Raw genomic sequence first — 14,496 nt, 5'->3', positions numbered from 1 at the left:
TCCACTACAGCTCAGAGGCAAATATTCTACTATATACACCTATATACATTTCGGCCATTTGAAAATAGCCGATCCACAAAACTTGTACAAGTACAAAAGTATTGGTATCAAAATGTACCATATTTTCCGGACTATAAGGCGCACTTAAAAGCCTTTAATTTTCTCAAAAAACTACAGTGCGCCTTATAGTCCAGTGCGCCTTATATATGGATCATTCATTGACATTGACATTCCCTTTAGCACAGCTCCATCTGTTTGTTGCATAACGCAACGGTAGCGTCTATTATGTGCGCCTTATAGTCAGGTGCGCCTTATATATGAAAACAGTTTGAAAATAGACCATTCATTGACAGTGCGCCTTATAGTCAGGTGCGCCTTATAGTCCAGAAAATACTGTACTTAAAGTACAAAAAAGTAGAAAGCACTCGTTATGCAGAATGTCTTATTTGAAGTTTTCAAATGCATAAAGATCTTTTGAAGTAGCAGATCTAGAAGCTCACAATGCATCTCGACTCGTATACTGTACATACGTATAGGGTTAATGTAGTTTTGTGATAACAGTATCCAAATCTACAAAGTAATTAGTAACTACATTTTTCAAATATATGTAGTACTAGTGGAGTAAATGTATTGGAAATTGGAAATACTTAGAAATTGTACTTAAGTACAGTATTTGGTTGTACTTGGTTAAAATGTACTAGGTTACTTTACACTGCTGCTCTCTGATTCACTCAACCCCTCCCCAAGTATCACACTCATCTTTCCTTCATCCCTTTCTCTCTCACTCTTTCATTCTCTGTTGTCACACACACACACACACACACACACACACACACACACACACACACACACACACACACACACACACACACACACACACACACAATAACTGTACGTACACACACACACACACACACACACACACACACACACACACACACACACACACACACACACACACACACACACACACACACACACACACACACACACACACACACACACACACACACACACACACACACACACACCTGAGCCTCTGCAGGTTAAGCCAGCACGGATCCTAAGGGCGGGAGTTGTTACCATGGCAACATAACAGGTAAACAGTGGCAGATAAGGAAGTGAGACGTTGTACACGTGGGCAGCAGTGAGAGAGTGTGACGACCAGTTCAAATATGCACACGTGCACGCCGACATGAATATGCAAATGTACACAAATGCACCTAAGCTGTGCAACTCTCGGTCCCTGCCTCACTGTCTGTCTGTCTGTCTGTCTGTCTGTCTGTCTGTCTGTCTGTCCAGCTCTTTTTCTCTCACTCTCTCGCTCCCTCTATCTTTTAACTCACTTTTAGGCTCATTCCCACCGGACGCGATAAAGATGACGTTAACAATGTCAGCATTCACATCAATTATGGCGGCTTTATCGTTGCTATACCACACTTCGCACAATATGTTTTTCATCGTTATCGCGGCGCCCAGTGGGAAAGGGCCTTTACGGATCCATTTGGTAACATTATACATTCTCAGAGTTACAAAATAGATACATTGACACTGATTATTTCATGATGTGTAACTCTCTCCCTATCTGTCTCTCAGTCTATTTGTGTGTGTGTGTGTGTGTGTGTGTGTGTGTGTGTGTGTGTGTGTGTGTGTGTGTGTGTGTGTGTGTGTGTGTGTGCCTCTGCCTTTCTTAAACTCTTACTGGGCCATTTGGTTACATTTGTACCTTCTTAGAGTTACAAATGAATGAAATGACACTTTCACTGTGTAACTCTCTCTCTCTCTGTCTCCCCCCACTCCCAGTAGATCCACCCCACCCTACAGCTGTGTAACCAACCAACTCTCTCTCTCTCTCTCTGTGTTCCTCTCTCCTCTGGTTCTCACAGTGGGGCGCTGCCAATCTGGCTGGAAGGGAAGCGCTCATAATTGCCATTATGACTACTGTGGCCCGGCCCGGCCCCGGGACATCACACACTGCGCCCATTGTTCAGCGCCAACGCAGTCCGCTCGGCCTGCGCAGCACCACGCCATGCAGCGTTATCATAGCGTGACTGCAGCAGCTCCTACACACGGCACAGCACCGCCGCCGCACCACAACACGCACATGCGTGTGCACACACAGTCGCTATCTGAATTTTCTATGCCTCTTCCATCTTCCTGTCATCCTTCAATGAAGCAATAGACAAACATAAGCTTCAATGAACTGCATGATGGAAAAAACATACATCACTCTGTCTTCTATTAACCGTTAAGCCCTGAATACACACACAAGCGTGCGTGCGCGCTCACACACGCACGCTCGCGCACACTCACACACATCCTGTCACTGCACAAATTGTCCATTAAATTGTCCTGTCATTTCCTACTGGCTGAGGAGCTGTGTGTGTGTGTGTGTGTGTGTGTGTGTGTGTGTGTGTGTGTGTGTGTGTGTGTGTGTGTGTGTGTGTGTGTGTGTGTGTGTGTGTGTGTGTGTGTGTGTGTGTGCGTGCGTGCGTGCTGTGCAGTAAAAATCCTCAGTGCCGACTCTGAGATGACCAAAAATCAACCCTTAAATTTGGGTACATTTTAGAGTTAAATTAACAGCAAGGATTTGACTCTGTGTGTGTGTGTGTGTGTGTGTGTGTGTGTGTGTGTGTGTGTGTGTGTAAATGCATATGTTTTGCATGCATGTACTGCATGCACGCAAGCAAGCACGCATTATCAGGGAAGGTTGACCATATTGGAAGTTCTATTCCACTTCTTCACCATTCCACAACTCAGCGTCCAAAAAAGAAATAAAATCCCCAAAAACATCAACAAATAAAACTTCCCCACATCACCAAGGTTTCGACGTACACAACACAGTTCAGTATAATACCCACATTTCCATTCCTGCGGTTGCAAATATAATTGGATTGTGGATATGACGTGTTCTGGAAGTGAAGTGATATGGGAACTATGATTAGCCTCGGGAAATATCCGCTCCCACAACAGGACAGCGCGCTCTATTGCTATGGGAAATGTCATTATCACTGTTACAGTGTGTGCGCTAGATCGGTCCGCCTGATCTCACTGGCGGCGGAGAACGGGAATTTGCGAATTCCTCCCAACATGATGATGCACTCTGGTTGGGCCTGGTGGGTGGAATCTTAAAGCTGCAATCCGGAACGCATCCCAACTCCAACCCACATGAGCTACAAGCTTGTGGATCGTTTGGTGTGGAGGGAAAAGAAAGGAGGAGGCCTAGTAATAGACTTGTGGGGGACTCTGGTCAACAAGGGCATGCGCATGCATAAAGTGAATGGCAAATCGAGTGGCAAAGTGAGTTTAACGTTGTTTAAAGTCGGTTAATGCAATCAGATCCGACTGCAGTGTTTGGAGGCGGTCTCCCTACTCTTCCATTGGTGTCCTACCCTGGTGTTGAGTAGGACACCTTACCGGGTGACAAGTAGTACAGCCTGAAGCTGTTAATTGCAATATCTCTCCCAATTCCATTGCGTATAACCCCGTCTTTCATGTGGAGGAGAGCCAGGTTCAAACCCTGGGCCCGGGACATAAAAGTAACGGATTGCGGCTTCAAAGAAACCAAAAATAGACAATCTACAAGCTCTTGTAGATCTGCTATTTTCGGAAAGAGGGGGAATGTAAGAATTCCTCCCCACATGAACGATGAACTCTTGGGTCTGGTGGTGGGTGGGAGCTTACTGCGGGTGTGTGTGTTAGGGATGGGACGATAAGAGATATTATCATTTATCGTGATAAAAAACACTCACGATAATTGTATCATGGAGATTTAATTTATCTGGGATCAATTCACCTTTTATTTGCCGAGCTGCATATCCGGTACCACTTAAACCCTCTATAATTGGTAAAAGGTACTTATAATATACGTTCTTGATAGTCTTTTTTTCACTCTCTATCAAATGTCTTTGCCAAAAAATAGTCGATCTACAAGCTCAATGCGACGCTTGTAGATCTGCAATTTTTTTGGCAAATGTTGCGCCCAAGGATGATTATCGCGATAATATCGGAAATCGTGATTTCTTTTGTCACAATAATCACGATGTGACATTTTCATATCGTCCCAATCCTGTGTGTGTGTGTGTGTGTGTGTGTGTGTGCGTGTGTGTGCGTGCGTGCGTGCGTGCGTGCCTGGCAGCGGAGCGGTCCTCACGTGCAGCATGTCTTCTGATGTCCTCACTGGCCCCGTGGCCCGCGGGGGGACCAGGCCAGGGGCGGGGCTTCCCAAACAACAACAAGGGAGAGGATTGGTGGGCTCGTCACCTGAAATGGCTTTTGGCCGAGGAGTAACATTCCACACAATTACTCGTGTGCGCGCGTGCACGCCCACACACACACACACACAAGTCCACGCACGCACGTACAGTTTGTTACTGCCAGATGCAGTGCCAAAACAAGTTCATCACCACTCACCACACCTACAGTATAATGTGAGAGTTTTGGAAAGGCAAGATGATTACAGTTAAATTCCCAGCGTCAGGATTCCTTCTCTGTGCCACTAGACTAGCTAGATTACATTTGCACAAAGAGCAGCAGAGCCTTATGCCTTTTCGCTGTAAATAAGAACAGCAAAAGCAGGCGTAACGAATTGCCTGCTTTAACGTCTATGCCCCATTTTATCATTTTAAACATTCTTTTTTAAATAGACGATCTACTGTACAAGCACGTAGGGCCGCAAGCTTACAGTTCATTTCAAAAAACGTCTATACAATAACGTTAAAACTTGAACACATACATTTCCCCACGATGGAATTTAAATATACATTTCTTTCTTTTACGTATTTAAAATACAGGTAACCACCAGAATAAAGGAAATACCACAGTAAATGAGTCTTACAGGACCATATGGAAAGCAGGTTCTCGCAGTGCCATTAGTGTGATGTGCATTTTCCTGGCAGGGCTCATGTCTACCTAACCAACATAATGATGACTTTCATCCACAGACCAGGCCATTCTATCTGGATGGTTCTTTTCAGGACATGATGCTCCAGCAAGTGGTCGCAGCATGACAATGGCACCATCTGCAGGACAACAGTGGTCATTACATGTGTCCACAAGCTTTCTCAAACCACTTTATGGAACTGCTTTCAGCTACTGTATGTACTGTGCAAAAGGAAGGCAGCTCTTGCATAGTGTGTTAATAAATAAAAAACAACTGAACAAACTTTGCTCCAACAAGACCTGTGGTAAGGAATCTTTTTGACCTCACCTCAATCCTTTTTTTTGTTTTTTTCATACATTGATATGGGTATCTTCCGTAGTTTTGCCCTCTGCTTTTTAAGTTATGATTTTCTTATAAAGCAGCAGTAATGCCTGAAGACAACTGATTGCATTTCATTCAGTTTCATTGTAGTTATTATCCTGTGCATGTGGTGGTACGGCTGTTGTCATGAGGAAACGCCGCACCAATATTTCACTGCTTGTAACCCGTTTGAGTGACAAATAAAACCATCTTTATTGATTCTTGATTGATTGGTACATTGGTGTCACATGTCTACCAGACCCCACTTTGAGAACTTCTGAAGTAGATCACTACAGTACATGATACTGTAATATAGGGCTGAGTGAGTGAATAATTAATATCACGATTATTTCAAACTTTACGATTAATGATTATAAACCAAAACACACAAAAATGCAGATGTACAAGCTCACAACACGACGTGTTCGGAGCTTGTAGATCGGCAAATTCGGTGAAGATAGGAGTGGAGTGAAAATAAGTGTTCCAAGTACTAATTCAAGTCCGCTTTACTAAGAACAGAGGCCAGGGTTTAAGTGGTTAAATGAATAATGCGAACGAATTCCCGTTCCTAGTCATCAGCAATGCTGATAACTAGGAGAAACCTTTTTTTTTTTTTTTTCAAAGCTGCTTGCAGTTGGAAAACAAATGACAAATAAAGTAATCTTGAATCTTGACTAGCAGCTGTGTCATCAACGCAGGTAAATTTGGATTCAAATTAAAATAAATAAAAGATTGCATAATAAAAGCTCACTCACTCGCCATCAACATACAGTGGCACACCTCGCCTATACCACAAATCAATAACATTCTGTACTGTCTGTCTTTGGTACATGCTACATGCCAGGCTATTTCTATCATCCTAGGTCAAACCTGTAGCAACAGTTGTAGTACATCATTTAGAACAACTTTAGAGATATAAAGTTAAGTGTAGCTATATTTCAATCATCAGAACAGAAGACCAAATTTGTTAAAACAAGTACAGTACATACATGGTGGCTTGGATAGTTCACCCCCCAAACCTTTTTCTATCGATTACTCAGCCCAGACTTAAATTCAAGGATATAGTTTTAGTTTTTGTTGCATTCCTAAGACAATAATTAGAGGAGACTCTTTGTGTCTCCATACTCCATAGGGAACAAAGCAGGTTCTTTGTGTCACCATAGGGAACCACTACTGGTCATCAAATTATTGGCTTAGCAATGCCAATAATTTGGAATTCAAGTCTCTATGGGTTGAGTGAGAGATAGATTTCGTTTTGTGGGTGGACCATCCCTTTAAGTCATGTTGTGATGTCATGTTATAACTTACCAGCTTCTCCCATTGCATAAGGCATTCTTGTTCAGCATTACAGTGCTAATATTTACATTGCATGGCCCGGAGCACAAGTTGAGAGAATGACAAACATCATCTTAAATAACAGAAAAAGGGCTGGGTTGGAAGGGGGGAAAAAGTTCAGTTGGTTGCTAAAATAAAGAGTTCAATTTAATCCGTTTTCTTGTTAACTGTAAGCTTGTCAGCATGGAGTGCGAACGTCTCAGCCACCAAGAGGGGGAAGACTATGGAAGCATCTGCATAGACCTGGGTAGAGGGGGTAAAGAACAGGATGTTACTAGGCCTGTCCCAACTATTACATAATCGTTTAATCGCAACTATTTTGTCATAATTGTTTCCATGTTGAAAAATGTTCATGTATTACCATTTTTAAAGATTTTCAAAAATAGTGGAAATAGCAGATCTATAAGCTCACAATGCGTCGCGACGCGTTGTGAGCTTGTAGATCAGCTATTTCCACTATCAATGTTCTTTTTTTAAGTATGAAGTTGTCAAATATGTCAGTCATTTCTTTGTATATTTAGGTTATGTGTCATATTTGCCATGCACAACTTCAAAGCCCCTCAAGCCAAACAGAAATGTAATTGTCAAGACAAAAACACAATTTTTAATCGCAATTATCGGAGTGACAATTGATCGTCATTTAAAATGTCATTATCGTGACAGCCCTAGATGTTACAGGATGTAATTTCCGCCGTTCTTGAAACATTATGACATTTCTGAGTGTCCAAAATAGGGATGCAAGCTTGAAAGTGGCCAAGTGTGTCTGTGGGTTTTATCAATCTTCAATGAAAAGCATTAACAAGAGCTTGGGACTAAATAATAAACGCATTGGATCCATAGGAACACAGGAACACGTACCTTAACAGGGTTAGCATCCATTCTGATCTTGCCCCAGGACACAGCCTCATCAGGTCTGGCCCCAGAGTCAGATCCATCAAATTCCTGACCTGTGTTCACAAACACTGAATAATCCGCTCCATTTCTCTGGAAGGAGACAGAGAGGAGTGGGGTTTTTAATAGTTAAATCAACTAACACCAGGGCTCCACTGCACGTCATCGTCAACGCAGGGAATGTTCCCTTTTTAATCAATGAATGATGCTCCACTGCCGATGTTGCACTGCGTTCTGTGACGGCGTCCGATATCTGATGTCATGCTTTCTCTCATTGTGCCTTTATCAGCTTTATCAAGACTCTCCTCATAATATATGAAAAACTGAAGCGTAAACTGAAACTAAATCAGATGGTAACATCAGAGCTTGTTACCATCAGATTGGCGTTGGATATGTGGTGTTTGACCAGCCCTCCTCCCAGGATGATCATCCCCGTCCGTTTGGCAAACACCGCCGTGCTGTTCAATTTACGGATATCTGAAACACAACACAACATGGACATAAAGTTACTGGTTAATGGACAATCCAAATCAAATGTTTCTCCACAACATCAGCCAACAAAACTGACATGTAAAAGACAAAAATGACAATTCATCATCACGGTTTTCGTTGAGAGAAGCATCAACATTATAGCAGATCAGATCAAATATCAGACAATCCTTAGATGTCACAACAAACCTTCAGTTTCATCAGCACTTATTAATACATTTATGAGTAGAAAACATAATTGGGGTAGAACATGTTGCGTTGAGGCATCATGTTGTGAGCTTGTAGATCGCCTATTTGTGGCTATATTTTCATCCATTCCTTACCCCTTAACCCTAAACTTTGCCCTTTTCTACTATTTTGGAGGAAAACATTTTAAATACTTCAAATAGCGATCTACATCGACACATTGTGAGCTTGTAGATCAGCTATTTAAAATAGTTAAAAATGTTTTTCAAAATAGTAAAAAAGAGCAAAGAAGTTTAGGAATAAGGGGTAAGGCACGGACGAAATAAAGGCCTTGGTGTAGGAGAGGGAACAAAACAAGTGGGCCAAGCACAGAGCCCTGGGTGACCCTGCTCAACAAAGTACTAGGATAAAGTGTTTAAGAGGTTGAAGTCTCATACCAGTGGTCTGGCATGTTCAGGCCACTGACTATGACTCACAGGATACTTGACATGACTACCAATCATTTTCCAAAGCATAGCGTGGTTTGTTTAATTTTGAAGGAGGACACTGGATTCCATTCCTTTTAGTAAGATATGAACACAAACTGGCTGAGACTTGAATCTTGCCTGAGAAAGGTAACCCAACACAGGGAATATTATTGTGTGGTTATGTTTTTGTCCAAGTAATATTATTGTTATGTTTTAATGCTTTTGGCAAGTCTAGTCAAAAAATATTCCCTTGCTTAGAGAACATCCTTGACCATGGAATGATGTTCAATCAACATTGGGTAATATCTTGTGTGTGATACCAGTCACATCACATTACAAGTAAAGAAAGAAACGTGTCCTTTACCTTCCACTATGTCCAACACCAGGCCAGGGTTTCTGTATGAGTGGAAGTAGATCATGTCCCCCAGGGAGCCATCTGTCAGCGCAGGGCTGAACACTGGGATGTCATTCTGGAAAGAGAGGCCAGGTCAAACACGCTAACACCATTAAGACCTGAGGCTGATTCTAAAAAAATATTTTTTAGAATCAATGTTGCTATATCAGTCCCCAAGCTATATCAGTTCTCAAAAACGTATGATGCTATATCAGTTCTCAAGCCTTTTCATGTCAAGGACTCCCAAACTTATATGTATTTGGCCCCCGATCCCCATCTCAAAATATGTTGTTCCTGGGACCCCCAGAAGCAACAATTTGAGTTGAAAAATGTTAGCTTCAAAAAATATATACATTTTTATATCAAATATATATTGTGTGTTGCATGCCGAAAATAACCCATCTATAAACTCAAGGTGTCACGATAAGCTTATAGATCCAGGGCTCACCTTGTAGGCCCAGTAGTAGACAGACTCAGGGTTGTTGATCTCCTTGCCCAGCCGGTGGATCATCTTGGAAGGTGTCCAATTGGTGCCCTGATTGAAGAAACAGAGAGAGAGAGAGAGAGAGAGAGAGAGAGAGAGAGAGATTTAACACGTCACAATGACTGAAACTAAATTCAACAAGAGAAACTATGAGTTGCAAATGACAACACATTAGTTTGTTTCAACCTGAACAGTAACAGAGGCAACACACGCGACACAACCCACCTCAGTTTTCTGCTCTAGTACCATCTGGTCCAAAATAGGCATGAGCCAGTCCTCAAACTTGCAGTAATTGGTATTGGGGACTAGAAGATTCCCTATCCTGTGGACACAGCGAGAAACCAGAGGGTTGGTAGAATAAGTGAAAAAGTGACAGGAAATTAATTGACCAAATGCCAATATTTGATATGTCTTAACGTTTCCACACTGTGTGCAAGTGCGCACTCACGTGCCGTGAATGCATGCATTATTTATTTATTATTCTTGATAATGCCATTTCTCTTCTAGCTATGATGCCTATAGAGAAACGAAGCCATGTCGTCATTTGTGCGTAATGACGCCCTCTAGGGGGTTCATGCTGGTATTGTTTTGTATTCAAATCGCCATTGGGAAATTTGCGATTGCCGCATATAAGGACTGTGTTAAAAAAATAAACACACCATGTGCGCGTTTCTGTCAGCGGGGGGGTTCTGCATAGTTTATGATATTCATTCATATCTGATATAGCCTGTTGTCAGAGAAAATGTAATCAACGCTGTCCTAAATGTTGGAAACTACAGAGAGACACTCGTGTCTGGGACAGACTGTCGCTGAGAGCATGTCCGCGCATATGGTGTGTTTATATTTTTAACACAGTTCTTATATGCGGTGATCGCAAATTCCTCAATGGCATTTGAATACAAAACAATACCAGCATGAACCCCGTAGAGGGCGACATTTCACGCCATTTCACGGAAGTGACATCACACTTCGCTGCTGAATAAGGGGTAGCCAACCTGTTGATGCCTCTCTGGCGCAGGTCCTTGCCAGGCAGGCTAAAGTCTCCTAGGTAAGTGTGAGCCAGACACTTGATCAAATCCTCCTCTATGCCTCCAGCTGTGGTCACAATCACATCCACCTATACAGAGATCAGAGAACCATGCCAACATAATGTGCAGTCAATTAACTTGTAATATGTCGGTTATGCCTGTCTTATAAGCCCATTATTAACTCTAGACAGCACAAGTTGAAAGTACACAAGCTCTCTGCATGCATGCCAAAATGTGGATTGGCTTCAAACCCCGTCTGAGGTCGCTATGAACCGCAAATCAACATAAGGGAAACAAAGCCAATATGATAATGAAGCTGTGTATTTCTAATTAGACAGCGTGGAGGAATGTGTGCTTTTATACATTCTCAGCATTCCCGTGTCAAACAGTAGATGCCTGTAGCCACAGATGAGCTCCGTCAGAATCTCATTTCTCATTCAGCAGTATTTGTCATATAGCACAACCCTGAAATGTGAAATATTGCCCTTTGTGTGTGGTTGCAGACATTGCTTACATAATGTAATGGGCCTATCTGCCACATATGTTGTTATTTTCCCAATCTGGACATTATATGGCAAAAGTATATGAAAGGTGTGGGGCTGATTTGTGGCTTGTACCATTTTGTGCTCCACTAGGTAGCGGATGCTTTCCCTGACTCCAGAGCTGATGAGGTTGGAGGTGTAACCGAGGAAGATGGTACAGCCTGTATGGCGGAGGGAGGGGTTGGACTCTGTCCACTCACTTCCTTCTACCGTCTCCACTGGCTCCAGACGTTTCTCTATCTGTATGTGTGTGCACGACAAAGATGATAAAGATTTGGAATATGAAATGTGACTCACATTCACATCAAAAGTAAAAAGATACACTAAGTCAGATCTACCAGGGTATATTGTCAGATTATATTTGGGCTATTTTCACTATTTTTGAAGTGGTTATCTGGCATATTGTCTTTACAAGAATGTAGAAATTGTGTTTTTTTCCTCCTTTGACAGCAATGTACAAATGCATTTTTTGCCAAATAAATACATCAATGAATCAAAACGTGCAGGCCCGGAAATGTATCTTGATTTACTCACAATGCAGGATAAACATTCTCTCACTGACTTTTGGAATACATTCATTTAAGTGAAAAGTTACCAAAACTACATATCTGACATCTGGCAGTTATAAAGAGGTTTGTTACATCAAATTATGGGAATGTTCCTCCCATAAGAAGAATGGGAAACCATGTATACAATAATGTGTTTTAGACAGCAGCACCTCAAACACAGGCAAACATCTCCCATCCTTGACCTGACACGTCCACGTTGCTCTCACCATTTTGTTGATCTGTTCGATGGCCAGGCCCATGTTGCTGGCCTGGAAGCCAGTGGTGAGATAGGACCTGAGCAGCGCACGGTGGTCCACCCCCTGGTTGAAGTCATAGCCCCGGATCTTGGGCACGTCCTCTGGTATGTCCTCGCTCGGTTTAAGGACCGCCTCCGTGGCCACTGACGGAGCCTCATCCGCCATCTCTTCTGAAAAAACAAAACACAGCGTTAGCAAAGTGGCCTTCTTGGATCACAAGCTAATCAAAGACAGACACAGTCACCTACTGTACAGGCAATTCTTTACATAGAACTGGCTTAAATCAACTCGCATTTATTCTTTTCCCATTAAGCAAAAGTGCTTTGTTTTGGTATTGCAGGAGGGATTTGTGACAGAAGGGTACCAGCAAGAGTGAGAGTGAGATGGAAGATACATTATAAGAGACGGTAGTGAGACCAGCCATGCTGTACGGCTTGGAAGCGGAGGCACTGACAAAAAGACAAGAGGCGGAGCTGGAGGAGGCATAATTGAGGCTGCTACGATTACCATTAGTGACGACGAGATCAGAAATAACTACATTAGCGGATCAGCCATCAAACATGGTCTTACGATTAGATTGTTGACAAAACACTGAAGGATGCGCTCTCCAGTAAGTCTGGACGTAGGGATGTCTGTGTGATGGCCCTGGACAGTTTTCCGCTGGGGTGGAGTCTCTGCATTCAAATAAGAAACAGAAACAACGAATTCATCAGCACGCGTTTATACATATACTGGTCAAATGTTATACATCTGGCCAGTGATGTATATTGGACCAGTAACCCTTATATGGAGACCCCTTGTACCATATGGAGATCCATGAAATGTATATGGAGATATGCTGTGAGAGCCCAAACATGCCATACAGGGAGATCCCTGTCTGTAGAACCAGCCGTTAGTGTGGTATGTGGCCTCCATATTGGGCATTCCCATATGAAGATGGAAGATTAGATGGACTTAATGGGCTTAATGTTGATGACATGAGGTTACTCCATATATGGGCATAAAAGGGATTCTGTTAGTGTGACATCACAGTGAAGCCAGAGCGTGATGTCAAGAGCAGCAAACCCATTCTGTTAAGAGTGGTACCCCTGACATCAGTGACGTTAGAGTGACAAACCCATAGAACCACAGTGTCAGGCGTAGTAGACAGAGATACGGCTGTGACCGTTCACATACTAAACTGCGAACTACGGTTGCAACTACTGTTAGACACTGTTGGTATCAGTGACATCACATTGTACTGTATGTGAGATTAGATAGATACTTTACTTCTTTTATTTATTGGCATTACACTAATGTTTTCTTTATTACCGGTAAATTAGTTCCAGATTGCAGTTGGATTTTACATAATACTCCAACAAATCACTATGCCCTGCAAATGCTATGGATTGATTGGTTGATTGATTGATTGAAGAATTTATAATAAGGTCGCATAGGAAAAAGTACAGTTTCAAATCACTGGTACAAGGTCAACTAAAAGGAGATCCTAGCAAGCTTTTCGGCTTATTTACACAGGAACCACTTTATGTATCTCATATCAAGATTTGTTGTGAATTTTCAATAAGGCTTGACATCCACGTCAGGAACGTTATCAAACAAGCCAGCCAGATATAATAACGTTAATGAGTCTTTTACAGCTGCATAATATGAATGATCATAAAACCATTCTCTGCGAACAATTTCATTGGACGACGGATTTCTCTCAAAAGCCGCACAGGACCCTCCGATTGGCTAAGGATCAAATAAATCAATCACAGAAACAACCCACATGGTCTGGCAATATGTCAAACATGCATGCTAGTCATGTTAGCTCAGCTGCAGCTCATACGTTTCAGCCCAGCTTGTAGCTCAGCTTGTTTTACTCTCCAGAAACACAAACAACACAACCTGTTCATTTAGAGTTGTTAACGTACCTATTGTTGAAGAGCGTGGAGGTTTAGGAGAAGAAAGTGTAAGTTAGTGTAGAATGTGTTGTGGACAAGTTATGGTTGTGGAGCCTTCTCATTGTAAACAGAAGTAAACAACACATGAGCTGGATGTCCACTACGGAAAGCGTAGAGGGACACAATGTATATTGGATGGATTTGCGTTTCGTTGCGCGGCTTAAACACAGGGGGCCAGTGCAATGAAATGCCTGGATCCCGAGGCTACGCAGTAGTGGAAAAAGTACTCAAATACATTTCTTACTTATTATAATTAATTATTAAATATAATATAATAATATTAAAGGGATATTGATATTGCACTTTCAAAAATAAAACTTTTGGTCATTTTATCGTCTAATCAGGCTTTTAGGAACACCCTGAACAGTTTTTAATTTGCTTTAAATATTTTGATATTACCAGGACCCTCCTGTAACTTCAAACTCCATTTTAACCATGACAAACCCATTATTTCTTTTTCTGGTGAACTTTGGCGCTGCTCAGCGGCGACACGGGCTGCAGAGCTGCTGCATAAGTTTGTTATGTGTTATGTTGTAAAGTGCGTCTTGTTGTCTCTTTTTGTTTTTTGTTGGTCGGGTGTTGACGTTGCGATACATTGCACCAGCACTACATTGTGAAAATGGCAAGTTTTCTGAGAGTTTTTGGCGTAGGGCTGCTTTTGCTGCTTTTTGCAGTGAAGCCCTACCAAAC

At 42.2% G+C, this 14,496-nt stretch overlaps 1 protein-coding gene across 1 annotated transcript; it reads right to left on the bottom strand.

The window, feature by feature from the left end:
- Positions 1 to 5,393: 5,393 nt before the first annotated feature.
- Positions 5,394 to 13,897, bottom strand: dhps (deoxyhypusine synthase). The gene is made up of 11 exons (XM_080723963.1): positions 13,777 to 13,897; positions 12,434 to 12,537; positions 11,834 to 12,033; positions 11,134 to 11,298; positions 10,484 to 10,605; positions 9,714 to 9,810; positions 9,453 to 9,539; positions 8,975 to 9,080; positions 7,842 to 7,945; positions 7,436 to 7,561; positions 5,394 to 6,820 (listed from the first exon to the last, which is right to left on the bottom strand). Exons 3-11 carry the CDS (start codon positions 12,026 to 12,028, stop codon positions 6,725 to 6,727), a joined length of 1,098 nt encoding a protein of 365 aa, XP_080580089.1. The 5' UTR covers positions 12,029 to 12,033; positions 12,434 to 12,537; positions 13,777 to 13,897; the 3' UTR covers positions 5,394 to 6,724.
- Between the last annotated feature and the right edge of the window lie 599 nt (positions 13,898 to 14,496).

This window comes from Nannobrachium achirus (genome assembly GCF_963921795.1).
Source record: "Nannobrachium achirus genome assembly, chromosome: 4".
NCBI lineage: Eukaryota > Metazoa > Chordata > Actinopteri > Myctophiformes > Myctophidae > Nannobrachium > Nannobrachium achirus.
The sequence above is the reverse complement of the archived record's forward strand: the minus strand, read 5'-3'. Positions and strand labels throughout refer to the sequence as shown.